Genomic DNA, 26,668 nt, shown 5'->3' with positions numbered 1-26,668 from the left:
CACCGCCGTGACCTCACCGCGCAGTGAGCACGGAGCCGCTCGCGGCCATGGCGGAACCCAGTGACGACTACTGGCTTTACGGAGCCCTGCGGAAAGCGGCCGGGGCCGCAGCCCATATCCTCAGCCTGGGATTCCCAATCGGCGTTGCGGTGGTCTCAAGGCCCGGGAGCAGTGAGTATCCGACAGCTGGAGAAGGAACAGACAAGTGGACCAGCGGAACGGTTCATGATGGGGTGGGATGGAGGAGGGGCTCCAGGTGGGGGGTCGGGAGGAGGATGAGGGAGGATGAGTATGGGGGGAGGAGGATGAGCTCCAAGTGGGTGGGATTGGATTAGATTTGTTTATTGTCACGTGTACCGAGGTACAGTGAAAAGTATTTTTCTGCGAGCAGCTCAACAGATCATTAAGTACATGAGAAGAAAAGGGAATAAAAGAAAATACATAATAGGGCAACACAACATATACAATGTAACTTCATAAGCACTGGCATGGGATGAAGCATACAGGGTGTAGTGTTAATGTGGTCAGTCCATAAGAGGGTCATTTAGGAGTCTGGTGACAGTGGGGAAGAAGCTGTTTTTGAGTCTGTTCGTGCGTGTTCTCAGACTTCTGTATCTCCTGCCCGATGGAAGAAGTTGGAAGAGTGAGTAAGCCGGGTGGGAGGGATCTTTGATTATACTGCCCGCTTTCCCCAGGCAGCGGGAGGTGTAGATGGAGTCAATGGATGGGAGGCAGGTTCGTGTGATGGACAGGGCGGTGTTCACGACTCTCTGAAGTTTCTTGCGGTCCTGGGCCGAGCAGTTGCCAGACCAGGCTGTGATGCAGCCTGATAGGATGCTTTCTATGCTGCATCTGTAAAAGTTGGTAAGAGTCAATGTGGACATGCCGAATTTCCTTAGTTTCCTGAGGAAGTATACGCGCTGTTGTGCTTTCTTGGTGGTAGCGTCGATGTGGGTGGACCAGGACAGATTTTTGCAGATGTGCACCTCTAGGAATTTGAAACTGCTAACCATCTCCACCCCACCCTGGAGCCCCTCCTCCACCCCACCCCCACCCCCACCCCATTCCAGTGGGGGGGGGGGGGGTGATGGGGGAGGGGATGGAATGGGGGGGGTTATGGGGGTGGGGTGGAGTGGGAGGGTGGCTCCAGGTGGAATGGGGAGGGGATTCAGGTGGACTGGGGAGGGGCTCCAGGTGGGTAGGGTGGAATGGGGGAGGGTGTCCAGCTTTTGGGGGGGGGTGGAGGAAGGGCTACAGGTGGATGGGGTAGAATGGGGAGGAGCTCCAGGTGGGTGGTGTGAAATGGGGGAGGGGCCAGGTGGGGGAGTTGGATGGAGGAGGGGCTCCAGGTGGAGGCTGAGGGGGGGAATGGAGGAGGGGCTCCAGGTGGGAGGGGGGATGGAGGAGGGGCTCCAGGTGGGAGGGGGGGATGGAGGAGGGGCTCCAGATGGGAGGGGGGTTGGAGGAGGGGCTCCAGGTGAGGTGGGAGGAGGGGTTCCAGGTGGGGTGGAGTGGAGGAGGGGCTCCAGGTTGGCCGGGGGGGGGTGGAGTGGAGGAGGGGCTCCAGGTTTGGGGGGGGGGGGTGAAGTAGGGGCTCCAGGTGGGGGAGGGGGGGGGTCGAGGAGGGGCTCCAGGTGGGGGAGGGGGGGGTCGGGGAGGGGGGGGTCGGGGAGGGGCTCCAGGTGGGGGAGGGGGGGGTCGAGGAGGGGCTCCAGGTGGGGGTTGGTGGGGTGGGGGAGGGGCTCCAGGTGGGGGTTGGTGGGGTGGGGGAGGGGCTCCAGGTGGGGATGGAGGAGGGGCTCCAAGTGGGGGGTTGATGGGGGAGGGGATCCAGGTGGGGGGAGGGATGGGGGAGGGGCTCCAGGTGGGGGTGGGGGAGATGGGATGGAGGAGGGGCTCCAGGTGGGGGGGGATGGAGGAGGGGCTCCATGTGGGGGGGGGGTGATGGAGAGGGGCTCCAAGTGGGGGGGGGGTGATGGGGGAGGGGCTCCAGGTGGGGGGGGGGGTGATGGGGGAGGGGCTCCAGGTGGGGGGGGGGGTGATGGGGAGGGACTCCAGGTGGGGGGGCGCCGGATGGGGAAGGGGCTCCAGGTGGGGGGGTGGGATATTGGAGGGGCTCCAGATGGGTGGGGCAAGACGGGAGAGGGGCTCCAGTTGGGTGGGGCGTGATGGGGAGGGGCTCCAGTTGGGTGGGTTGAGGAGGGGCTCCCGATGGTTGTGGTGGGAAAGGGACACGGCCTCAGGTTGGTGGGGTGGGATTGGGGAGGGGCTCCAGGTGGGATGGGTGAGGGGTTCCAGGTGGGTGGAGCAGATTGGAGGAGAGGCTCCAGGTGGGTGGGATGGAGGAGGGGGCTCCAGGTGGGTGGGGGAGGGACTCCAGGTGCATGGGATGGGGAGTGGTTCCAGGTGGGTGAGGCAGGATGTTAACGTCTATCGCTTGAGATATAGACACATTAACGAGGATATAGATTTTTAATACAAATTTTAAGTGCCCAATTATTTTTTTCCAATTAAGGGACAATTTAGTGTGACCAATCCACCTAACCTGCACATCTTTGGTTGTGGGGGTGAGACCCACCCAGACACAGGGAGAATGTGCAAACTCCATACGGACAGTGACCCATGACTGGAATTGAACCCGGGTCCTCGGCGCCATGAGGCAGCAGTGCTAACCACTGCGCCACCGTGCCGCCGTAATGGGGATATAGATTTAACGTTTATTCGACATCCCAATTCTCCATTATACTTATACCTATGCCAAACACTTGGACGTATCTGACTAATGCTGACAGTCTGATTACTGGAACTTGCAGGCTGAACTGCAACTAACCCACTGGCTGTACCTACTTCTCCATAGACTCTTACATATTCAGAATTTGTTGATTGAACAACATGAGGAAAACTAGCACCTTCTCCATTCTGTTAGTTTCCCACATCTGTGAGCCCATTGACTCAATACAGTACACTTTTGCCAAACTCTTTCAAACCCTCCTCAAGTTATCTTCCTTTCGATTAGTCCTGCACTAGCAAAATGGGCCACATTACCTTGTTTTGTGCTGTAAATTTCTATGATTTTATGAAAGTGTTGTGATGAAGGTGTTAATGGAATGTACCTTAAAGAGTAGCTGATGATTTCATTTTATCCTTTTTGTTCTAGGTTTATTTTCTTGGCATCCATTCCTAATGTCTGTTGCTGTAAGTAATCTACACTTGTGTACCATGGAGATATTCACCAGATGCTGCCTTTTTAGGCCAAGCTTTTTTTGTTTGGAGGATATGCTTCCCTCCAAAGTGAGCACAATCTCCCCATTTCTCTTGCACAATCTTTCTCCGTTTCCCACCCCTCTTAACACACCCCTGCTCTCTTCATCAGTTCTCGCTGACACACAAACTCAGCAGAAAGGAGAAAGTGTCATAGAATCATAGAAATTACAGTGCAGAAGGAGGCCATTCGGCCCATCGAGTCTGCACCGGCTCTTGGAAAGAGCACCCTACCAAGGTCCACACCTCCATCCTATCCCCATAACACAGTAGCCCCACCCAACACTAAGGGCAATTTTGGACACTAAGGGCAATTTAGCATGGCCAATCCACCTACCCTGCACATCTTTGGACTGTGGGAGGAAACCGGAGCACCCGGAGGAAACCCACGCACACACAGGGAGAATATGCAGACTCCGCACAGACAGTGACCCAAGCCGGGAATCGAACCTGGGACCCTGGAGATGTGAAGCAATTGTGCTAATCACAATGCTACCGTGCTGCCCCGTGTCCTGTCTCTGTGGGCTAGCTCCCTCTACATCAGTAACCTTTTCAATACTAAATGTATAATGTCCACCATGCTGCACTCACCACCCTCCGTGTCCCATAGGTTGTTGGGATCCTGGTTTTAATTTTATTTTCAAACAAAGTTGCTCCTTGAGAGAACCTGCCTGTCTCTGTCACACACATCCAGATTTTAAACAAAAACATTTCCTGCTTTGGACACAAGTCAGTTGACACATTCTCCCAAGGCTGTGTTGTGCTGGGGTTCCTGACTTGTTTTTCACACACAGGGTGGTGGATGGATCTCAGAACGACCTGCCACAGAGATTGTCATCAGCTTGCATGCCCATTGGCAGGTTTTCTGTGACTATGCTCAGAGTCAGAAATTCCACTGTTTTGAAAGAATGTGATCATGCGAAAATTGGAATTTGAAGAAAAAAAAATCATTTATGGCATGTGGGTGTCGCTGGCTAGATAAGGATTTATTGCCCATCCTTAATTGCCCTTGAGAAGGTGATGGTGAGATGCCAAATTGAACCACTGCAATCCGTGTGGTGCAGGTGCACCCACAGTGCTGTTGGGAAGGGAGTTCCTAGGTTAACGCTGGGTGGACCATCCAGTTTCATTCCTTTTAGACTTCCTAATGGTTTGATACAACTGAGAGGCTTGTTGGGCCGTTTCAGAGGCCATTTAAGGCCACTACATTGTTTTGGTCTGGAGTCACATGTAGGACAGACCAGGTAAGGACAGCAGATTTCCTACCTTAAAGGACATTGGTGAACCAGATAGATTTTTATGACAATCAATGATAGTTTCATAAACATCATCACTGAAACTAGCTTTTAATTTCTGATTTATCAATTGAATTTGAGCGTGGTGGGAATTGAACACGTGTCCCCAGAGCATTAGCCTTCACCTCTGAATTACTACTCCAGTGTAAAGTTAAGCCTATGCAGGGCCCCCTGGCCACCTGGACCCCCAAATATCTGAAGCTCTTCTCCTCTCTTTTTAGTGGGAGCTCGCCAATCCCCCTCTCCTGGTCCCCTAGCTGAACTACGAACAGCTCGCTCTTCCCCATGTTGAGCTTGTACCCCGAAAAGTCCCCGAATTCCCTAAGGATCCTCATTACCTCTGGCATTCCTCCCACCAGATCCGCCACATACAGCAGCAGGTCGTCCGCATAGAGCGACACCCTATGCTCCCCCCCCACCCCTCACCAACCCCCTCCAGTTCCTCGACTCTCAGTGCTATAGCCAGGGGTTCAATCGCCAGTGCGAAGAGCAGGGGGGACAGGGAACACCCCTATCTCGTCCCTCGGTGCAACCGAAAGTACTCGGACCTCCTCCTATTTGTGGCCACACTCGCCATCGGGACCTCATACAACAGCCTAACCCACCTGACAAACCCCTCCCCAAACCCGAACCTCTTCACCTCCCACAGGTACCCCCACTCTACCGTATCGAAGGCTTTCTCAGCGTCCATCGCCACCACTATCAAAAAGAAGGAGGCATATGACGTAAATAAGCAACTGGGATCAAGTGGATCCCTTGAAGAGTATAGAGATTGTCGAAATAGAGTTAAGAGGGAAATCAGGAGGGCAAAAAGGGGACATGAAATTGCTTTGGCAAATAATGCAAGGGAGAATCCAAAGAGATTCTACAAATACATAAAGGGGAAAAGAGTAACTAGGGACAGAGTAGGGCCTCTTAAGGACCAACAAGGGCATCTATGTGCAGAGCCACAAGAGTTGGGTGAGATCCTGAATGAATATTTCTCATCGGTATTCACGGTGGAGAAAGGCATTGATGTTAGGAAACTAAGGGAAATAAATAGTGATGTCTTGAGAAGTGTGCATATTACAGAGGAGGAGGTGCTGGAAGTCTTAAAGCGCATCAAGGTAGATAAATCCCTGGGACCTGATGAAATGTATCCCAGGATGTTGTGGGAGGCTAGGGAGGAAATTGCGGGTCCCCTAACAGAGATATTTGAATCATCGGCAGCCACAGGTGAGGTGCCTGAAGATTGGAGAGTGGCGAATGTTGTGCCCTTGTTTAAGAAGGGCAGCAGGGAAAAGCCTGGGAACTACAGACCGGTGAGCCTAATGTCTGTAGTAGGTAAGTTGCCAGAAGGTATTCTGAGAGACAGGATCTACAAGCATTTAGAGAGGCAAGGACTGATTCGGGGCAGTCAGCATGGCTTTGTGCGTGGAAAATCATGTCTCACAAATTTGATTGAGTTTTTTGAGGGGGTGACCAAGAAGGTAGATGAGGGCAGTGCAGTAGACGTTGTCTACATGGACTTTAGCAAAGCCTTTGACAAGGTACCGCATGGTAGGTTGTTGCAGAAGGTTAAAGCTCACGGGATCCAGGGTGAGGTTGCCAATTGGATTCAAAATTGGCTGGATGACAGAAGGCAGAGGGTGGTTGTAGAGGGTTGTTTTTCAAACTGGAGGCCTGTGACCAGTGGTGTGCCTCAGGGATTGGTGCTGGGTCCACTGTTATTTGTGATTTATATTAATGATTTGGATGAGAATTTAGGAGGCATGGTTAGTAAGTTTGCAGATAACACCAAGATTGGTGGCACAGTGGATAGTGAAGAAGGTTATCTAGGATTGCAACGGGATCTTGATCAATTAGGCCAGTGGGCCGACGAATGGCAGATGGAGTTTAATTTAGATAAATGTGAGGTGATGTATTTTGGCAGATCGAATCAGGCCAGGACCTACTCAGTTAATGGTATGGCGTTGGGGAGAGTTATAGAACAAAGAGATCTAGGAGTACAGGTTCATAGCTCCTTGAAGGTGGAGTCGCAGGTGGACAGGGTGGTGAAGAAGGCATTCGGCATGCTTGGTTTCATTGGTCAGAACATTGAATACAGGAGTTGGGACGTCTTGTTGAAGTTGTACAAGACATTGGTACGGCCACACTTGGAATACTGTGTGCAGTTCTGGTCACCCTGTTATAGAAAGGATATTATTAAACTGGAAAGAGTGCAGAAAAGATTTACTAGGATGTTGCCGGGACTTGATGGTTTGAGTTATAAGGAGAGGCTGGATAGACTGGGACTTTTTTCCTTGGAGCGTAGGAGGCTTAGGGGTGATCTTATAGAGGTCTATAAAATAATGACGGACATAGGTAAGGTAGATAGTCAACATCTTTTCCCAAAGGTAGGGGAGTCTAAAACTAGAGGGCATAGGTTTAAGGTGAGAGGGGAGAGATTCAGAAGGGCCCAGAGGGGCAATTTCTTCATTCAGAGGGTAGTGAGTGTCTGGAATGGGCTGCCAGGGGTAGTAGTAGAGGCGGGTACAATTGTGTCTTTTAAAAAAACATTTAGATAGTTACATGGGTAAGATGGGTATGGAGGGTTATGGGCCAAGTGCGGGCAACTGGGACTAGCTTAATGGTAAAAGCTGGGCGGCGTGGACTGGTTGGGCCGAGGGGCCTGTTTCCATGTTGTGGACTTCTATGATTCTATCTCCGCCTCCCCCTCCCTCGCCGGCATCATGATAACGTTCAAAAGCCTCCGCACATTCGCGTTCAACTGTCTCCCCTTCACAAACCCCGTCTGGTCTTCATGGATGATCTGCGGCACACAATCTTCAATCCTCGTGGCTAAGACCTTCGCCAGCACCATGGCATCTACATTTAGCAAGGAAATCGGTCTGTAACACCCACATTGCAGGGGATCCTTGTCCCGCTTCAGGATCAACGAGATCAGTGCCCGGGATATCGTCGGGGGTAAAGCCCCCCCCCCCTCCCTTGCCTCATTAAAGGTCCTAAATAACAGCGGGCCCAACAGGTCCATATATTTTTTTATAGAACTCGACTGGGAAACCGTCCGGCCCCGGTACCTTCCCCGCCTGCATGCTTCATATCCCTTTAATCAGCTCCTCCAGCCCAATCGGGGCCCCCAGTCCCGCCACCAGTCCCTCTTCCACCTTTGGAAACCTCAATTGGTCCAGGAAACAGCCCATCCCTCCCTCCTCGCGTGGGGGCTTGGATCGGTACAATTCCTCGTAGAAGTCCCTGAAGACCCCATTGATGCCAACCCCACTCCGCACCACGCTCCCTCCCCTGTCCTTAACTCCCCCGATCTCCCTAGCTGCGTTCCGCTTCCGAAGCTGATGCGCCAGCATCCGGCTTGCCTTTTCCCCATACTCGTAGACCGCCCCCTGAGCCTTCCTCCACTGCACCTCCGCCTTCCTGGTGGTCACCAGGTCGAATTCGGCCTGGAGGCTGCGCCTCTTCCTCAACAATCCTTCCTCAGGCTCTTCCGCATACCTCCTGTCTACCCTCACCATCTGCCCGACCAGCCTCTCCCTCTCCCCCCCGCTCCCTCCGCTCCTTGTGGGCCCTAATGGAGATCAGCTCTCCCCTCATCACCGCCTTCAGTGCCTCCCATACCATCCCCACTCGGACCTCCCCGTTGTCGTTGGTCTCCAAGTACCTCTCTATACTTCCTCGGACCCGCTCGCTCACCTCCTCGTCCGCCAACAGCCCCACCTCCAAGCGCCACAGCGGGCGCTGGTCCCTCTCCTCCCCCATCTCCAAGTCCACCCAATGCGGGGCGTGGTCCGAAATGGCTATTGCCGAATACTCCGTATCCTCTACTCTCGCTATCAGCGCCCTACTCAAAATGAAAATGTCGATTCGAGAATAAGCCTTATGGACATGTGGAGGAAGGAATGATTAGAAGACATTATTAGCTTCTGATAATTACATCCATAAATTTAACTTTGGATAATGGGAGGTTTGAACAAGTTTGAATAGAAATATGCATTGTCAAAGTAAGGAAATGAATAATCAGGAATTGCTGCAGATTACCTGGAGAGGAAGAAATTAGCATGGAACAGATGGGGAAAAGGGCCTGGGAGTAATAATTGTGGGGATAATTAATATGTGGGATACTAGTTACTCTAAATTAACAACAGCAGCTTGTAGTCATATAGCAAATGCAATGTAGAAAATGTCCCAAACACTCCACAGGAGAAATATCAAACAAAATTTGACACTGAGCCACGTACGGTGATATTTGGGTCAATCAGCAAAAGCTTGACCAAAGAGGTAGGTTTCAAGGAATGTCTTAAAGGATGAGGAGAGGTTTGGGGCAGAAATCTAGCGCTGTGAACCTAGACAGCTGAGATACCTGGGGTGCTGCAGAGTTGGATGATTTTTAAAAAAAAATATTTTCGGAGATGTGGGCTTAGCTGGCTAGGCTAGCATTTGTTGCCCATTCCTAATTGTCCTTGAGAAGGTGGTGGTGAGCTGCTGCCTTGAACCGCTGCAGTCCATGTGGTGTACGTATGCCCACTGCGCTGTTAGGGAGGGAGTTCCAGGATTTTGACCAGTGACCATGAAGGAATGGCAATATATTTGCAAGTCAGGAGTACAGATATCTGGAGGCATTGTGGAGCTGGAGGAGATTACAGTGATTGAAAGCAGTGAAGCTGTGGAGGGTTTTGAAAACCAGGATGAGAATTTTAAAATTGAGGCATTGCTTGAACGACAGCCATGGTCGTCAGCAAGCACAAGATGAATGGAACTCCAGTTTATGGAGACTGGTCTGATATTTGGGAGGCTGGTCAGGAGTGCATTGAAATAATTACAGCTAGAGATAACGAGAGGATTTCAGCAAAGTAGGGCAGCACGGTAGCATTGTGGATAGCACAATTGCTTCACAGCTCCAGGGTCCCAGGTTTGATTCCGGCTTGGGTCACTGTCTGTGCGGAGTCTGCACATCCTCCCCGTGTGTGCATGGGTTTCCTCCGGGTGCTCCGGTTTCCTCCCACAGTCCAAAGATGTGCAGGTTAGGTGGATTGGCCATGATAAATTGCCCTTAATGTCCAAAATTGCCCTTCGTGTTGGGTGGGGTTACTAGGTTATGGGGATAGGAGACCTTGGGTAGGGTGCTCTTTCCAAGAGCTGGTGCAGACTCGATGGGTCAAATGGCCTCCTTCTGCACTGTAAATTCTATGATCTGAGGCAGGGCAGGTATAAAGTTGGAAGCTCATCTCCGAGTCAGGGTGACACCAAGCTTGAGAACAATCTGGTTCAGCCTCGGACATTTGCCATGGAGATGGATTTAGTCAGTGGAGAGGCAACAGATTTTGTTGTTGGCCAACGGCTTTAGCCTTCCCAGTAATTAACTGGAGGAAGTTTCTGCTCAACCAGTTTTGGATGTCGGACAAGCAGTCTCATAATTTCTAGATGGTGGAGGGGTTGAGGGAGGCAGTAGTGAGGGCTAGCTGAGTGTATATGCAAAGCTAAAGTATTATCTGATAGTATTACCATGGGCAGCATGTAAATAAGAAATGAGAAATGAAAATTGCTTATTGTCACAAGTAGGCTTCAAATGAAGTTACTGTGAAAAGCCCCTAGTCGCCACATTCCGGCGCCTGTTTGGGGAGACTGGTACGGGAATTGAACCGTGCTGCTGGTCTGCCTTGGTCTGCTTTCAAAGCCAGCGATTTAGCTCTGTGCTAAACCAGCCCATAGATTTAGAAGAAATAGAAGGAAGGGCCAAGAATAGATCCTTGTGGGGACACCAGAGGTAACATTGTGGGAATAGGATGCGTAGCCATTACAGGTAATTCTCTGACTACAACTGAATAGATAAGAATGGAACCATGTGAACACAGCTGGTCAACCAGGGAGAGGCTTTGGAGGTCAACTATGTCAGACAGGTTGAAAATGATGAAGAGCATTGTTTATCTTTGTCACAGTCACATAGACTGTCATTTGATAGACTTTGATAGGAGTTATTTTGGTATGGGCTTGGAGGCAACAACATTCATGGACTTTGGAGAGGAAAGTGAGGTTAGAGATATTGGTAGTGCACAAGGATGAGCGGATGAGGGGTATTATTTTTACTAAGTAGAAGGCAGATTTGCAGGATACTGGGAGAGTATCTGAGGTAAAGGAACCATTAACAATATTAGCTAACATGCAAACCAAGAAGGAAATGGTGTCCTAGGTTCAACAATCTTCAGCTACTTCCTAATAAGGCAGAAGTGATGTTCGCTAGTGATTGCACTGAGTTCAGGATTCTTTACAACTCCTCAGCAAATTAAGCAATTTGTGCCTGCACACAGCACGACCTGAAAATATTTAGGCTTGGGCTAGTAAGTAGCAAGTAACATTTCACCCCACGTGTGTCAGGCAATGAACATCCCCAACAAGAGAGAATCTAACAATTTTCCCTTGACATTGAACTGCCTTACCATCATGCAATTCCCCACCATCAACATCCTGGGGATTACCATTGACCCGAAACATAACTGGATCCAGCCATATACAAACACTCTAACTCCAGAGACTGGGAACTTTGCAGTAAGTAACTCACCTCTTGACTCCTCAAAGCCTGTCCACCATCTTCAAGACGTAAGTCAGGTGTGTGATGGAATATGCTCTACTTTTCTGGATAAGTGCAGCTCCAACAACATCCAAGAAGTTCAACACATCCAAGACAAAGAAACCTGCTTGATTGGTGTACCATCCATAACATTGAAGATTTGCTCCCTTCACTGGCACACAATGGCAGCAGTGTGTACTTTATACCAGGGGCGGGATTCGCCCTTCTGGGGACTAAGTCCCCATGCCTGCCAGGAAACGGGCAAGAATCACTCCGGACTTTTTCCTCGAAGGTCCGGGATGATTCTCCGTTATCCAGGGGCTAGCAGAGCCCTGGCGTGCATCCCGCAGCTCTGGCTGCTGGCGGGACTCTGATAGACAGGCCGCGCATGCGCACGGTGGCCACAAGCGGGTCCGTGCATGCACGCGGCGGCCCACCTCGGCGCAGGTGCCGCCGACATGGCGGAGCCACACAGCGGGCCCGCGGTAGGCCCCACAGATCACGATGGCCCGCCGATCAGTGGCCCCCGATCGCGGGCTTGGCTGAGGCCCCGCCCGGAGTCAGATACCCCCCACCAGGACTGCCACCGCGATCGCGGGTCCCAACTCTCACCCGGTGGTACCACATGTAAACCACGCCGGCAGGGGTTTGGCTGGTCGACTGCGGAGAATCGCCGCGGGGGCATGTTGCAATGGCCCCCAACTGGCGGCGTGTCGACCGCGCGCGTGGGACTGGAGGATCCGCGGAGGATCGCAGAAGCATCGTCGCGCCGGATTTCCAGCGTGAGCGGCTATTCTCTGCCCCCGCGCCGGGCGCCATTCCGTTGCGGAGGGTCAGAGGTTCCCACCCCAGATGCACCACCACAACTTGCTAAGGCTCCTTCAACAGTACATTCCAAACCTATGACCTCTACCGTCCTAGGAGAACAAAGGTAGCAGTATCCCTCCAAGTCACACACCATCCTGATTTGGAGCTATCACCATTTGCCATGGCAAAATCCCGGAATTCCCTCCCAAACAACACTAAGGGTATTCCTGCACCAAATGGACACATATAAATGTGTTGGAAGCAGTTCAGAGAAGGTTTCTTAGACTAATTCCAGGAATGGGTGGGTTGTCCTATGAGGAAAGGGTAGATTTTTATCCACTTGAGTTTAGAAGTGTAGGAGCTGCCCTGATCAAAACATTTAAGATCCTTAGGGTATTGACAGGGTGGAAGTGGAGAGGATGTTTCCTCTTGTCGGAGAATCTAGAACGAGGGGTCACTTTAAAAATAAGGGTTCACTCATTTAAGATAGATAAGGAGAATTTATTTCTGAGGATTGTGAGTCTCTTGGAAGCAGAGTCTTTGAATATTTTTAAGGCAGAGCTAGATAGATTAACAAGGAGGTGAAAGGTTATCTTGGAAAGGCAGGAAGGTGGGGTTGAAGTTACAATCAGATCAGCCATGATCCTGTTGAATGGCAGAGCAGGCTCAAGGGGCTGAGATGCCTACTCCTCCTAATTTGTATGTTCCTATGCAACAGTTCAAGATGGCAGCTCACCACCACCCCCTTGAAGGCAATTGGAGATGGTCAATAAATGCTGGCCTAGCCAGCAATGCATCCATCCCGTGAACAGAAAAGAAATAAATACAGAAAATGCTGGAAATACTCAGCAGGTCAGGCAGCAACTGTGGAGAAGGAAATAGCGTATTTCCAGCATTTTATATTTTTATTTTATATTTCCAGCATCTGCAGTACATTGCTTTTGTAGCCAAGAAGGGATGTTGCATGGTCAATAGTTTTGTGTGAATGTAGTAAGTTCATGGATAAGGTGTGCTCAGAGAGTGCATGAAGGGGGATAGAAGAGGAAACTACCGAAATATGTGACTTTGGGGTTAGACCCAGGGGAAATGAGTCTTTGAAAAGGCTAATGAAAGATATTTCTTTTTAAAACAAAAATATATTTATTCAAATTTTTCAACAGATTTTCAACAACCCCCCCCCCCCCAACAAAAAGAAAGAAACAAGAACACAACAATCAAAAATTACGCATTGGATTTCCCCCATATACAATAACCCCCCATATGACATTTAAAAGCACCACTAGGGAACCCCCCCCCGGGCTGCTGCTGACCTCCTCCTAACGCTCCGCGAGATAGTCTAGGAACGGTTGCCACCGCCTGAGGAACCCCTGCACAGACCCTCGCAAGGCAAACTTTATCCTCTCCAGCTTGATGAACCCTGCCATGTCATTGATCCAAGCTTCCACACTAGGGGGCTTCGCATCTTTCCATAATAGCAAAATCCGCCGCCGTGCTACCAGTGATGCAAAGGCCAGAATACCGGCCTCTTTCGCCTCCCGCACTCCTGGCTCGTCCGTTACCCCAAATAATGCGAACCCCCAGCTCGGCTTGACCCGGGCTTTCACCACCTTGGACATAGTCCTCTCAAAACCCCTCCAAAACCCATCCAGTGCCGGGCACGACCAGAACATATGGACGTGATTTGCCGGGCTTCTCGAGCACCTCCCACATCTGTCCTCCACCCCAAAGAACCTACTCAACCTCGCCTCTGTCATATGCGCTCTGTGAGTAACTTTGAACTGTATTAGGCTGAGCCTGGCTCAAGAGGAGGAACAGTTACCCTACTCAGGGCGTCAGCCCACAGACCCTCATCTATCTACTCCCCCAGCTCCTCCTCCCACTTGCCCTTTAGCTCCTCCACCGAGGCCTCCTCCTCTTCCTTCAGCTCCTGGTAAATCGCCAAAACTTTGCCTTCTCCAACCCATACACCCGAAATCACCCTGTCCTGAATCCCCTGTGCCGGGAGCAGCGGGAATTCCCTTACCTGCCGCCTCACAAATGCCCTCACTTGCATTTACCTGAAAGCGTTTCCCGGGGGTAACCCAAACTTCTCCTCCAGCACCCCTAGGCTCACAAACGTCCCATCGATGAACAGGTCCCCCATTCTTCTAATCCCTGCCAGATGCCAGCTCCGAAACCCCCCATCCATCCTTCCCGGGACGAATCGATGATTCTCCCGAATCGGGGACCAAACCGAGGCTCCCACCTCGCCCCTGTGTCGCCTCCACTGCCCCCACATCTTCAGCGTCGCCGCCACCACCGGACTCGTGGTGTACCTTGTCGGCGAGAGCGGCAGCGGTGCTGTCGTCAGTGCCCTCAGGCTCGTGCCCACACAGGATGCCATCTCTAGCCTCTTCCACGCCACCCCCTCTCCCTCCATTACCCACTTACGGATCATCGCCACATTGGCTGCCCAATAATAGCCGCACAAATTCGGCAGCGCCAGCCCCCCCTGTCCCTGCTACGCTCCAGAAACACTCTTCACCCTCGGGGTCTTATTCGCCCACACAAAACCCATGATGCTTCTACTTACCCGTTTGAAAAAGGCCTTGGGGATCATATTGGGAAGGCACTGGAACACAAAGAGAAACCTCGGGAGGACCGTCATTTTGACCGCCTGCACCCTACCCGCTAGTGAGAGTGGCAGCATATCCCATCTTTTAAAATCCTCCTCCATCTGCTCCACCAACTGCGTCAATTTGAGCTTGTGCAGGGCCCCCCAACTCCTAGCTACTTGGATCCCTGGGTACCGAAAGCTCCTTTCCGCCCTCTTCAGCGGTAGCTTGTCTATCCCCCTTCCCTGGTCCCCTGAATACACCACAAAGAGCTCACTCTTCCCTACGTTGAGTTTATACCCCGAAAAGTCTCCAAACTTCCTTAGGATCCGCATGACCTCCGCCATCCCCTCCACTGGATCTGCCACATACAGCAACAGGCTGTCAGCATGCATCGACACCCGGTGTTCCTCTCCCCCCGGACCAGTCACCTCAATTTCCTGGACTCCCTCCGTGCCATGGCCAGAGGCTCAATTGCCAGTGCAAACAACAAGGGGGACAGGGGGCACCCCTGCCTCGTCCCCCGGTACAGCCGAAAGTACTCCGACCTTCGCCGATTCGTAGCCACACTCGCCACCGGGGCTCTATATAGCAGCCTGACCCAGCTGATGAACCCCTCCCCGAACCCAAACCTCCGCAACACTTCCCAAAGATATTTCCACTCCACCCGGTCAAAGGCCTTCTCCGCGTCCATAGCTGCCACTACCTCCGCTTCCCCCTCCACCCGGGGCATCATAATCACATTGAGGAGCCTCTGCACATTTGTATTTAATTGCCTACCCTTCACAAATCCCGTCTGGTCCTCACAAATCACCCCCGGGACACAGTCCTCAATTCTCTTTGCCAGCAACTTAGCATCAACATTGAGGAGCGAGATCGGTCTATACGACCCACATTGCAGTGGATCCTTGTCCCGCTTCAGGATCAAAGAAATCAGCACCCTAGACATTGTCGGGGGCAAGGTCCCCCCTCCCTCGCCTTATTGAAAGTCCTCACTAGCAATGGGCCCAGCAGGTCCACGTATTTCCTGTAGAATTCAACCGGGAACCCATCCGGCCCCAGAGCCTTCCCCACCTGCATGCTACCCAATCCTTTAACCAGCTCCTCCAGCCCAATCGGCGCCACCAAACCAGCCACCTCCTCCTCCACCCTCGGGAACCTCAGCTGATCTAAGAATCGTCGCATCCCCTCCTCCCCCGCTGGGGGCTCAGACCTGTACAGATCCCCATAGAAGTCCCTAAATACCTCATTTATTCTCACCGCACTCTGCACCATATTCCCCCCTCTATCCTTAACTCCACCAATCTCCCTCGCTGCCTCCCTCTTACGAAACTGATGTGCCAGCATCTGACTCACCTTCTCCCCATACTCATACATCGCTCCCTGCGCTTTCCTCCACTGTGCCTCTGCTTTCCCTGTGGTCAACAGGTCGAACTCCGTCTGGAGGTTCCGTCGCTCCCTGAGTAGCCCCTCCTCGGGGGCCTCTGCACACCTCCCGTCAACCCTTAAAATCTCCCCCACCAACCTCTCCCTCCCCTCTCTTCTCCCTGTAGGCCCTAATGGAGATTAGCTCTCCCCTGACCACCGCCTTCAGCGCCTCCCAGACTACCCCCACCTGCACCTCCCCGTTGTCGTTGGCCTCCAAATATCTTTCAATGCACCCCCGCACCCGCCCGCACACCCCTCATCCGCCAATAGTCCCACATCAAGGCGCCACAGTGGGCGCTGGTCCCTCTCCTCCCCCAACTCCAGCTCCACCCAATGTGGGGCGTGGTCCGAGATGGCTATGGCCGAATATTCCGTTTCCTCTACTTTCGGGATTAGCGCCCTACTCAAAATGAAAAATTCTATCCGGGAGTAGGCTCTATCCCCCCCCCCCCCGCCCCCATTATCAAGCTTCCTACCTCCAGATCCGGAATCAGACCCAGCATCTGTTTCATAAATCCGGCATCATCCCAATTCGGGGCATATACGTTCACCAGTACCACCCGCACCCCCTGCAACCTACCACTCACCATCACATATCGACCTCCATTATCCACTACAATATTCATTGCCTCAAACGACACCTGCTTCCCCACCAGTATTTCAACCCCTCTGTTCTTCGCATCCAGCCTGAATGGAAGACCTGCCCGACCCATCCCTTTCTCAGCCTAACCTGATCTGCCACCTTCAAATGTCTCTCCTGGAGCATAACCACGTCTGCCTTCAATCCCTTTAAGTGCGCGAACACCCGGGCCCTCTTTACCGGCCCGTTCAGGCCCCTCACATTCCAAGTTATCAGCCGGATTGGGGGGCTACACCCCCCCCCTCATCCTCGTTCTCCGAGGCTTTTTGCCGCACCTCCCGGATCGCCGCCCCTTGGGCCCTCTGGGTCTCCACTAGTTTGTCAATCGCCGCCTTCATTGGCGGCAGCATTTCTGTCTTCAGCTCCTCAAAGCAGCGTTTAAGAAACTCCTGCGACCACTGCGCCCATGCTGCTTGATCTCCGCCATCTTGCTTTTCCTCCCTCGCACTTTTCACTGCCCCAGGATCACTTTTTTAACCGCTCCACTCCTGGTCCAATCCATATAATGTCGGGGGGACCTTGCTGTCACCTTCCCACATTGGAAGTCGTCGAACAATTGCCGTTGGGGCCCCTCTAGAGAGCCCAAAAGTCTGTTCCCGGCGGGAGCTGCCGAACGTGCGACCAACGTCGGCATAGCCGCAACCGGAAGTCATGAAAGATATTTCTTGATGTGGCTTGTTACAATGAGGACTCAAAGGGCTCTTACTTGGCATGTATTTATTAACCTGTTTGAGGGAGAGAAAGACTTGTAAAGTGACGTTTAAGCTTTTTGATGTTGTGACTTCAGTAGAAGCAAGGCATAATAAAATGTATTGGAGATTTCAGTGAAGGCATTATCAGAAGGTTGAAAATTGGAGGAGAGGTGAGGCAGGGAAATAAAAGGCAAAATACAAAACTTCTCCCTAACCCCTTTTCCCCTGTATGAAGATTTGAGTAGTTAAATGTGCTATAAAGGGTGAGCAGTGGGTTTTTAAAGGCTTAATGGATTAAAGAAGAGAACAAAGAGTTCTCCTGAATGCTGTACGTGAATGCACTGCATGGTTTGTTACTGAGCAATTTAGACCAGGGGTTGGTGTGATTAACTTCAAGTGTTCAAAGATTTGTGAGGGGGGTGTTTGCACGATTACCCAAGTGAATTGCTGTAAGAATTCTCCTCTAGCAGCATTTCAGGAAGGGAGGTAAACTGGAATCAGATTTAAAAAAACATACAAAGCTTGATCTTAAAAAACAACACAACAGGGGGGAAGGCAAAGCATAAGATAGCACATTTGAGAGAAGTTGAAAGGAACAATGATCGTAGCAATATTCATGGGCGGCATGGTAGCAAGGTGGTTAGCACTGTTGCTTCACAGCGCCAGGGACCCAGGTTCAATTCCCAGCTTGGGTTACTGTCTGTGCGGAGTCTGCACGTGCTCCCTGTGTCTGTGTGGGTTTCCTCCCACAGTTCCGTGGTGAATTGGACATTCTGGATTCTCCCTCAGTGTACCTGAACGGCGCGTAGTGTGGCATGTAGGAGATTTTCACAGTAACTTAATTGCAGTGTTAATGTAAGCCTACTTGTGACAATAATAAAGATTATTAATTATTATTAATAAATTGGAACTGTTGATGGGAAGAGAAGGAGGATCCTTTTTCAGCATTTCCCCATATTCTTTCCACAAATTCACGAGAGCTGCTTTAGGTTGGGGTAGTTTTTAAATCATGGATGAAGCCATGAGTTACAGAGAAGAAAAGAAGTGTTTGGCACTAAAGAGAGCAAACTTCTCTAATAAGTAAATTGGCTTTAGAAATAAAAGAGATATAGAAGATCCAGAATGGATCAGAAGACACGCAGTGGCAAACAATACCAGTGGAGGGGGGTAGTTAGGCTGGTCCTTGTAGGAGGGGAGCTGGTTGTCCTGCACTATAATGATTGTTTTTTGCACACTGTTTTATATTGTTGTTGTTTATTGTGCCAAAATGTCTCAATAAAATTGTTTATCAAAAAAGAAACAATACCAGTGGATGAAGTCATCAATGGTATGAAGTGACCGTTGATGGTTGTAGGTGTGGAGAAACTTGCAAGAAAGACATGATTTTTACTGTCCCATGTCTGTAGTATGGAATAGATTGAGCTTTGGTGCTTCAAAAATGCTACTGCGTGAACAGAAGCTGTTTACACTGACTGATGTTTTAGGAGAATGGCGTGAATTCATGAACAAAAGTGTCGAACTGGAGGACTGTTGGAAGAGATCATTATGTGGGAGAAGAAATAGATTGGGAGGAAGATCCTGAGGTGATGGAGAAAAGAATCAGAAAATAAATCATAAAAACATAAAACAAGGAGAGGGAATGTTGGATTCTGAGTAGGAAAGATTGTAAAGCTGTGTGCAATGTGGACAGGTTCAGAGGCAGATGCCTTGAAGACAATAGGATGGACAGCAGCAAGAGCCAATACCTAATAGATTCCTGAGTGAAGGATCTGACAGACCTAGTGGGGATAAATCCTGACGTGGCTCTGGTGATAGAACAGAGTAGAACAAAATGATAGGGGAAAGTATGTGAAAAAGTTCAGTTTTCTGTTTCGGAGAGCTGGCTGAATTACCAGGACAGAAGAGACAGGAAAGGAGGATTCACAGACGTTTTGATGTGCAAAATATTAACTGTGCTTCTGTTTTCTCCTAGTTTTCCTTCATTATGACTCAAGCCATTCTGCTGTTCTCTCCAGAGACGTCTCTTATTCTGTCCTATTCGAGGAAAATCAAAGTCCGAGTCCACTGGTTGTTGCAGGGACTGACCACAATGTGTGCTATCCTAGGTCTGACCATTATTAGCTATAACAAATACCTGAATGACAAACCGCATTTTACCAGCTGGCATGGTCTGGTTGGCCTGGTGACCGTCTTTTACATTTGCATGCAGTCCATCGGTGGGGTGTCGCTGCTGTACCCCAAACTAATGGGGAACTGGTCCCTATCCAAACTGAAACTCTACCATGCCACCTCTGGATTGGTTGGCTACCTGCTGGGCTGCACCAGTCTCCTGCTGGGCATGTGTTCATCATGGTTCACTGAAACAGTGAATGGTATTAGCTGGTACATTGCAGTTTGCTGCCCAGCCCTGTTGGCATTGGTCTTGATGAACCAAATATCCAGTGCCTACCTGAAGAGAAAGAGGATGCAACCTTGAATCAACTTTTCCGTCCCATCTGCAGACGATCAGCAATGACCTGGACTTGTACTAATCTGCAGTAGAACTGTCACAACCAACTTGAGCTATTACTCGAAGACCCATTCATCAATACAGGTGACTGCGACACCAAAATGAGGACAGTTCCGTGGACTTTGTGATCCTACTCCATGCTAACTGGCATTGGGAGATTTTAAAGCACATTTGATCATTGAGCAAATTGTTTCCCAGTTTGCTGAATTAACATTATCTGCTGCTTTGTGACACGGTGTCAAGATGTCTTTATGTATACTTCATCCATAATGAAATGTCTATGTTTCTCCTTTGGTAATCAGCACAGCAGTGAGCAGTGCTGCACCTTGGTCGTAGTGATGTTCTCTGAATGTTCCTTCTTTTGCTCTTACTGATTGAAGTTCAAGGAAATATTTAACAAAATGGAAACAAATGTTGTACTCCTGAACCATGAAATTAGAAACAGGTTGTGTTCAAACCAAAATGTTGAGCCTTCTGCAATAACCTGGAATTCTGAAAGATCTGTCATTTTTAACCCTTTTGTTTTTTGAGTCCTCATTTAATGTAAGATAATATTCCTTAATCCTATCCCTCCTTAATTCCTGCATGTAGAATTTGCAATGAAGGGGGTGGACAACCTCATTCTTGTTTAGAATACGTTGTTAATTGTGTTTTTTCTTCTCAAACTTACACATTCCAAATCTTTGTATGTGTTTAATCCTATTGCTTTCTGTGTATGTATGTGTGTTGCTAAGTGTTGCTCTTACAGTATTATGTGAATGCTTTACCCCGCTTGTCATTTATTAAAAGTATTTTTATATTGCTGATTGGACATCATGTGAGTTGAGAGGATTGGCTTGTGCAGTATTAGTATGATCTCTGGCCCTTTGTGCTATTACCATCTACGGCCGTTCCAATACTCAACGGGGTGAACTTGGATATGCAGGGAGACTCAGAACAGGCAGACTCACCATTGCCAACTGCATTTGATATTTAGTTTTATCTAAGTCAGTGACTGGAATATGTGGTGGTGTGTATAAACAGGCAATTAATGCGATGTGGTATGTTTGGTGTTCTGGCCCATGACAAATATCACTCCTGATATACTGTTCTAAGCTGCGGGTAAGATCTTAAGCTCCAATAAATTATTTTAATCTTCAAACAATTAAAACTTACTTTATCATGTGATCATCACTGACAGAGTAACTGTACTCGTGTCCTGTGTGTGCACAAGTGTCTTTGTGACTCTGCTTTGACAGAATCACACCACCCTAGCAGACATTAGATTCTTCCTGTGAGGGATTTGCCTGTGTGTGCAGTAAGCTCTCTCGCACAATATCATCAGTTGCTTGTGTTTGAATTGCAGCAGCTAGAGGCTGGGCTGTGCTCAAAGCAAGAGACCAAAGAGATTGGTAGACATAGATTGTAACTCTGAACAAGGGATGATCTGACTGAACTGTAGCTCAAAGGGAAACCTGCATTAACTACAGATTTCCTTTCAAACTCTTAAGAATATCTACAGAAACTGAGAGAATTTCTGTGGGCAGACTGATGATGAAAAATGTTCAAATTCTCAGACTTCATGTACTGGCCTGACTTGCCATACTTGAGTCCTCAATCCACTGGATGGCTGAGGATAGTCCTACAATAGAACGGAAACAGTAAATTAAATGAACTCCAACTGTATCCAGGCACCCACTTGCCTCTTTCTTTGCTAACCTGAATCGGTACAAAATGGCTTCTTATTTGTTTGGGTTCCCAGTACGGGTAACAACTGATACATCCTGCCATCACATAGATGTATCCTGTTTATTGGTGGTGCACTTTAGTAATGGTACTAAAAGCCTGTCAGATTCAGATATGTCTGTTTAACTGTTGGATTTTGTTGCTGATCGACTTGTGGCTGAGCTCTATTGGTTTACTGAAGCTGCAATGAGCCAGGCGGCCTTCCAGCTCTGAATAAACAAAAATATATCATCATCTTTCATGTGTTGCATTCTGTCTTCCTTGAATGCTTTTTGACTTCTGTTCAGTTCGGCTCTGCATTCCTTTGTAAGAAATACAAAGTGAATGTCAGGAGGTGTCTGTCCCAAAAGCACAATGTTCATCAGGGTGTTTTTGTTTGTCTAAGTTTGACTCGGTGGCTGTCCCTTTTAAGTTCAGTCACCACATATAAGTGAATGGATTTAAATTTTATGCAATAGTATTGGCAGCCCACTTCACATTTCTCGCCTTTTTTTCCCCACTGTTTGCTTCAATGGACCGGCTGCTGATTCACATTGCTGCATAAAACCAGGGTCAACTCTAAAGACCATACAGTCAGATGCAGTTTAAGACTGAAACCTGCATCACAGCTGAATTCAAAACACATGTTGCAAGCACTGTTTTGACATGTTTTCATACTTTCAGTGGTGGGGTGAGCATGGGGGCAGGTTTGAGCTACTTTTGGAGAAACACTGGTTGTAATTTGTTCAGTTAAATGTATGGCAAGTAATTATTTTTGAGTCTGAGTGTCTCATATGAATATCAAAGCAAGCCATGACAACTGGAATTAAATAAACAGGAGTTAGCAGAAGATGGTTAAATTGATTGACATCTTCACAATGAGATACATGGCAGATAAGTTAGCTCCTGTAGTCAGAATAGATGATGAGAAAAAGTCTACATATGAAAGTTATCTATAAAATAGTCTACTGAAAATATATAGTTGAATTATTTATTAATCCAATTAGATTATTCAACTAATTTGCTCAATATTTTAAACTTAAATTAGGTCTTATGTGACTTACGACTGCTTTCAAAGTCTGGAGGCATAGAATAAATTCCAGTCGTTTAAAGGTAATTATCAGGGGCTTCCGGGTGTGGCGATGACCAGCTGAGTCGCACGTTTCGGCAGCTCCCTGTGAAACGGATTTTTGGGCTCTTGATAGGAGCCCCAACGGCAATTTTAACGGCTAAAAACACCGTGCGGTAAACCAGGAGGGTGTTCCCCCTGGACACGGATGGAAAAAGGAGAGGAAAGTGGCCGGATTGCAGCGGATCCTTTGGAACAACGGCAAGGAAGGCAAGCAAAAACCAAGATGGCGTTGGAAGGTGGCAGTTTCATATGGGGCCCTGAACAACAAGAGTTTTTGAAATGCTGCGTGGAGGAGATAAAAAAGGAAATGAAGAAAGAGTTGTTGGCCCCGATACTACAGGCGATCGAAGGGCTGAAAGAGGAACAAAAGACCCAGGAGCAGGAGCTTCGGGTCGTGAAGGCGAAAGCAGCCGAGAATGAGAACGATATACAGGGCCTGGTGGTGAAGTCGGAGATACAGGAGGCACACCAGAAACGATGTGTGGAGAGGTTGGAGGCACTGGAAAACAACGCAAGGAGGAACAACCTGAGGATTCTTGGCCTTCCTGAAGGTGTGGAGGGGGCGGACGTCGGGGCATATGTGAGCACGATGCTGCATTCGTTAATGGGAGCGGAGGCCCCGACGGGTCCGTTGGAGGTGGAGGGAGCGTACCGAGTTATGGTGCGAGGATCGAGAGCAGGAGAAACTCCCAGAGCCATAGTGGTGAGATTCCTCCGTTTTAAGGATAGAGAAATGGTCCTTAGATGGGCGAAGAAAACTCGGTGCAGTAAATGGGAGAACGCGGTGATCCGCGTTTATCAAGACTGGAGTGCGGAGGTGGCGAGAAGGAGGGCGAGCTTTAATCGGGCCAAGGCGGTACTTCACAAAAGGAAGATAAAATTTGGAATGCTGCAACCGGCAAGACTGTGGGTCACATATCAAGGGAGGCACCACTACTTTGAGACGGCGGATGAAGCGTGGACTTTTATTGTAGAAGAAAAACTGGAATGAGTGGATTATGAAAAAGAACGTTTGGACAAAGTGGTGGGGCGAATGGGGGGGGCGAAGAGGGGTTTTATGTTCTAATCCTGCGGTATGGTAACTTTTCTTTCTCCCACAGGTGGTGATGGGGGGAGGTGGGGAGGGAGAGGAGATGGGGCGTTGGCCAAGGGAGGCGGGGCCGAGGGAGAGGCGCGGGCTTGGTTCCCGCGCTATGATAATTATGGCGGGAATAGAGAAGCAGGAAGGAGGGGGCGTCGCACAGTGCGAGCCGTGGTCATGTGGTGAAGCCGAGGTCAGCCAGAGTTTGCTGACTTCTGGGAGCAACATGGAGGGAGTAATTACGCTAGCGGGGGGTCTAGCGGGGGGGGTGGGAGGGGGGAATTACTGGGTTGCTGCTGCTGGGGAAAGGGGGGAGTGGGTACGGGAGAGGATGGGCGGGGGGGCACCGCCTGGGGGAGATACAGCTGCGTGGGAACTGTGTGAGAAGCTGGAAAAAGATGATGGCTAACCGGCAAGGGTGGGGGGGGTGGGAAGCCCCCCAACTCGGCTGATCACGTGGAACGTGAGAGGGCTCAACGGGCCGATAAAGAGGGCACGAGTACTCGCACACCTTAAGAAACTTAAAGCAGATGTGGTTATGTTACAGGAAACGCACCTGAAACTGATAGACCAGGTTAGGCTGCGTAAAGGATGGGTGGGGCAGGTGTTCCATTCGGGGCTGGATGCGAAAAACAGGGGGGTGGCTATATTAGTGGGGAAGCGGGTAATGTTCGAGGCAAAGACTATAGTGGTGGATAACGGGGGCAGATACGTGATGGTGAGTGGCAAATTACAGGGAGAGATGGTGGTTTTGGTAAACGTGTATGCCCCGAACTGGGATGATGCCAACTTTATGAGGCGAATGCTAGGACGCATCCCGGACCTAGAGACGGGAAAGCTGATAATGGGGGGAGACTTTAACACGGTGTTGGAACCAAGGCTGGATAGGTCGAAGTCCAGGACTGGTAGGAGGCCGGCAGCAGCCAAGGTGCTTAAGGATTTTATGGAGCAGATGGGAGGTGTGGACCCGTGGAGATTCAGTAGACCTAGGAGTAAGGATTTCTCGTTTTTCTCCTATGTCCATAAAGTCTATTCGCGCATAGACTTTTTTGTGTTGGGTAGGGCATTGATCCCGAAGGTGAGGGGAACGGAATATACGGCTATAGCCATTTCGGATCATGCCCCACACTGGGTAGACTTGGAGATAGGGGAGGAAACAGGAGGGCGCCCACCCTGGAGAATGGACATGGGACTAATGGCGGATGAGGGGGTGTGCCTAAGGGTGAGGGGATGTATTGAAAAGTACTTGGAACTCAATGACAATGGGGAGGTTCAGGTGGGAGTGGTCTGGGAGGCGTTGAAGGCGGTGGTTAGGGGGGAGCTGATATCAATAAGGGCACATAAAGGGAAGCAGGAGAGTAAGGAACGGGAGCGGTTGCTGCAAGAACTTTTGAGGGTGGACAGACAATATGCGGAAGCACCGGAGGAGGGACTGTACAGGGAAAGGCAAAGGCTGCATGTGGAATTTGACTTGCTGACTACAGGCACTGCAGAGGCACAATGGAGGAAGGCGCAGGGTGTACAGTATGAATATGGGGAGAAGGCGAGCAGATTGCTGGCACACCAATTGAGGAAGAGGGGAGCAGCGAGGGAAATAGGGGGAGTGAGGGATGAGGAAGGAGAGATGGAGTGGGGGGCGGAGAGAGTGAATGAAGTGTTCAAGACATTTTATAAAAAATTGTATGAAGCTCAACCCCCGGATGGGAGGGAGAGAATGATGGATTTTTTGGATCGGCTGCAAATTCCCAAGGTGGAAGAGCAGGAAAGGGTGGGACTGGGAGCACAGATCACGGTAGAAGAAGTGGTGAAAGGAATTAGGAACATGCAGACGGGAAAGGCCCCGGGACCGGACGGATTCCCAGTTGAATTTTACAGAAAGTATTTGGACTTGCTCGCCCCGGTACTGACGAGGACCTTTAACGAGGCAAAGGAAAGGGGACAACTGCCCCCGACTATGTCTGAAGCAACGATATCGCTTCTCTTAAAGAAGGAAAAGGATCCGCTACAATGCGGGTCCTACAGACCAATTTCCCTCCTAAATGTGGATGCCAAGGTCCTGGCCAAGGTAATGGCAATGAGAATAGAGGAATGTGTCCCGGGGGTGGTTCACGAGGACCAAACTGGGTTTGTGAAGGGGAGACAGCTGAACACGAATATACGGAGGCTGTTAGGGGTAATGATGATGGCCCCACCAGAGGGTGAAACGGAGATAGTAGTGGCGATGGATGCCGAGAAAGCATTTGATAGAGTGGAATGGGATTATCTGTGGGAGGTGTTGAGGAGATTTGGTTTTGGAGAGGGGTATGTTAGATGGGTGCAGCTGTTGTATAGGGCCCCAGTGGCGAGTGTGGTCACGAATGGACGGGGATCGGCATATTTTCGGCTCCATAGAGGGACAAGGCAGGGATGTCCTCTGTCCCCATTACTGTTTGCACTGGCGATTGAGCCCCTGGCGATAGCGCTGAGAGGTTCCAAGAGATGGAGGGGAATACTTCGGGGAGGAGAAGAACACCGGGTATCTTTATATGCGGATGATCTGCTACTATATGTGGCGGATCCGGCGGAGGGGATGCCAGAAATAATGCGGATACTTGGGGAGTTTGGGGATTTTTCAGGGTATAAATTGAACATGGGGAAGAGTGAGCTGTTTGTGGTGCATCCAGGGGAGCAGAGTAGAGAAATAGAAGACCTACCGTTGAGGAAGGTAACAAGAGACTTTCGTTACCTGGGGATCCAGATAGCTAAGAATTGGGGCACATTGCATAGGCTAAATTTAACGCGGTTGGTGGAACAGATGGAGGAAGATTTCAAGAGATGGGATATGGTAGCACTGTCAATGGCAGGGAGGGTGCAGGCGGTTAAGATGGTGGTCCTCTCGAGATTCCTCTTTGTGTTTCAGTGCCTCCCGGTGGTGATCACGAAGGCTTTTTTTAAAAGGATAGAAAAGAGCATCATGGGTTTTGTTT

The 26,668-nt window shown here is 49.9% G+C and overlaps 2 protein-coding genes across 3 annotated transcripts in view; one reads left to right on the top strand and one right to left on the bottom strand.

Moving 5' to 3' along the window:
- The window catches only part of nprl2 (NPR2 like, GATOR1 complex subunit), a 76,018-nt gene extending 75,880 nt beyond the window's left edge, over nt 1–138 (bottom strand). Inside the window, exon 1 of the mRNA XM_072472060.1 lies at nt 4–138. The gene's annotated coding sequence lies outside the window, so the exon portion shown is untranslated. The remainder of the gene's footprint in view (nt 1–3) is intronic.
- Nucleotides 24–21,751, top strand: cyb561d2 (cytochrome b561 family, member D2). 2 transcript variants are annotated; one of them, XM_072472061.1, is made up of 3 exons: nt 24–171; nt 3,158–3,195; nt 19,249–21,751. In XM_072472061.1, the coding sequence occupies exons 1-3, from the start codon at nt 48–50 to the stop codon at nt 19,750–19,752; spliced, it is 666 nt and encodes a 221-aa protein (XP_072328162.1). In that variant the 5' UTR covers nt 24–47; the 3' UTR covers nt 19,753–21,751. The 2 variants fall into 2 exon arrangements, with proteins under 2 accessions (XP_072328162.1, XP_072328163.1); XM_072472062.1 differs by lacking the exon at nt 3,158–3,195 and having other exon boundaries at nt 28–171.
- The last annotated feature ends 4,917 nt before the right edge of the window (nt 21,752–26,668 follow it).

This window comes from Scyliorhinus torazame, chromosome 13 (assembly GCF_047496885.1).
Source record: "Scyliorhinus torazame isolate Kashiwa2021f chromosome 13, sScyTor2.1, whole genome shotgun sequence".
Taxonomy (NCBI): domain Eukaryota; kingdom Metazoa; phylum Chordata; class Chondrichthyes; order Carcharhiniformes; family Scyliorhinidae; genus Scyliorhinus; species Scyliorhinus torazame.
Note: the sequence above shows the minus strand (reverse complement) of the source record. Positions and strands in the feature narration are given on the sequence as shown.